At 20.3% G+C, this 2,500-nt stretch overlaps 1 protein-coding gene across 1 annotated transcript in view; it reads right to left on the bottom strand.

Moving 5' to 3' along the window:
- Nucleotides 1-1,892, bottom strand: part of PF3D7_0716700 (conserved Plasmodium protein, unknown function) — a gene marked incomplete at both ends in the record, with an annotated part of 3,018 nt that extends 1,126 nt beyond the window's left edge. Inside the window, one exon of the mRNA XM_001349034.1 lies at nucleotides 1-1,892. This exon is cut by the window's left edge and continues 1,126 nt beyond it. Within this exon, the coding sequence (XP_001349070.1) occupies nucleotides 1-1,892 (1,892 nt within the window).
- Between the last annotated feature and the right edge of the window lie 608 nt (nucleotides 1,893-2,500).

The raw sequence follows: 2,500 nt of genomic DNA, 5'->3' as shown, positions 1-2,500 counted from the left end.
TCTTTATTTAAAATTTCACATAAAAAAAACATCTCCTTGTAAGACATATTTCTTATTATATCTTCATATGATATTAGCAAAGTGCATAATCCTTTTAACAAACTTTTATTATTCATAAATAATTTATCATTATAGTTATTTCTAAAAGAATTTCCTTTTTTCTTTTTATATACCTCACCACCACCAACTTCTTCTACTATTTTATCGTTCATATATTCATTCTCATAATTTTTACAAATTAAATGAAACAAAAGAGAGGCGTTTTCTAACGAAAATTTATGTATGTTATATAAAAATATATGCAAAAATGGAATGTTATCATAATAATTTTGTTCATTCAACACTTGAGCTATTTTTAATAAACAACCTATATCATACGTTGTTAAAAACGTGTCCTTTAGCTGATACTCATATATACTTATTTTATCTTTCAACAATATTTGATCTAACGCACTCAAACGATTTAAGTGATATAAAATTTCTGAACATTCATGGAGAGTTAAATCAATGGCTTGATTTACCAAAATTATGCTAATTCTATTTGCAACCTTTTTTATACAAGGATATACCTCATAATAACTCACAATATATTTAAGGATACTCAAAATGTTTTTTCCATTCAATTCTATATATTCATCATAGTCAATAAAGGAATGGTCTATTTTTTTAAAGGCTTTCATTTTTCTCTTTATAAAGGATTCTGAAGGTTCATGTTTTTTTTCCGAAGGGTTATCCGAAAAAAAAGAATTTTTTTTTATTTTTTGGCTATTTTGTTCATGTGGATATATTTCATTTATGCTATTTTTTTCACGTTCATATATTTCATTTTGGCTATTTTTTTCACGTTCATATATTTCATTTTGGCTATTTTTTTCACGTTCATATATTTCATTTATGCTATTTTTTTCACGTTCATATATTTCATTTATGCTATTTTGTTCACGTTCATATATTTTATCTTCTCCCTTTTGAGCATATGGTATATTTTTTTGATTGACTTTATTATGTATGTCAAAAATGTACAGGAGGAATTCATTCCAGTATTCTACGAAAGGGTTTTGTTTCAGGGAGAAGTAGGTGAGGGCGTCACAAATCAAACCAATATCATTAAAAGAGAAATAGTTAATTTTATCAATACAATACTTGGTTAAAAGTTCAATAAAATTTTTTTGCGAATAATAAATATGATGGGCATATTTTTGTTTGACAAAAAGAGTATGGTTTATATTAGATAGTTGACATTCTTCGATATGAATAGTACTATTATGATTGTCATGTTTATTTGTATGATTATTATTATTATTTAATAATTTATTTAAATCACGATATGTATTTTTTACTAAAATATAGAAGATATGTAGAAAATGTCTTGGTTCCATATTTGCAAAAAAAGCATTAATATATGAATATAGAAAATTAAAAAAGGTGCTATTTCTTTTATTAATAACTTGTAAAGCAATAGATAATAAATATACATTAATATGATCATAACATTTGTTATAAAAAAAAATATTTTTTTTATTGTTCATAATGTAAGTAAGAGATGAAGAAGAATTTGTGGACAAAGAAGTAATCTTTTTATTATCTACATTAACTAAATTAAATTTAAAAATCATATTTCTTATTCTATTCCAAATATATTCATGTGTTATTTTCTTTTTTATAATTTTATTCAATAATTTGTTTATATCTTTTTCATTCATATATGCTTCATCTTTCTTAAATAAATAACTTCCCAAACGAATTCGTTCTATATCTATTTGTTTATCACATCGGTGTATAAGGCTTTTATACTTTATATAAAAATCATTCTTTTCATTGTATTTGTATACATCAATTTTTTTTTTAATGGAATCTTTCAAAATTCTCAATTCATTTTTGCATTTTGTCATAATATATATATTAGTGTTGACACACACAAAAAAAAAAAAAAAAAAAAAAAAAAAAAAAAAAAAAATATATATATATATATATATATATATATATATATAAATATAATAAAATAAATATATTATTAAATAATGAATTATTAGAAATAAGCAGAGAATTATATTATATAATATATCACAAATATTACAAAGAAAAAATTTAATTAGAAACAATTTGTTGATTTATAGAATAAGGTATTATTTTATTATCTACATATATTAATATTTATATACATTCATTAAAATGATTTAAATAAATCGGCACAAAAGGAATATTACATATAAATAATTATTTTATATATGATACAATTCAAACAAAAGTTATTAACCAAAAAATGAGATATGATAGAAAAAAAAAAATATAAAATTAAAAATGCACATACATATACATACATACATATATATATATATATATATATATATATGTGCTCATTAAGTATTATTCAACAGAAATAATATATATATGTATATATAATACTTAGATAAAGAACTAAAAAATAAAAAAATAGAATTTAATACAATATAATATAATACAATATAATATAATATAATATAATTTAATATAAAAAAAA

Source organism: Plasmodium falciparum (genome assembly GCF_000002765.6).
Source record: "Plasmodium falciparum 3D7 genome assembly, chromosome: 7".
NCBI classification, from domain to species: domain Eukaryota; phylum Apicomplexa; class Aconoidasida; order Haemosporida; family Plasmodiidae; genus Plasmodium; species Plasmodium falciparum.
This window is presented reverse-complemented; position numbering and strand designations above follow the sequence as displayed.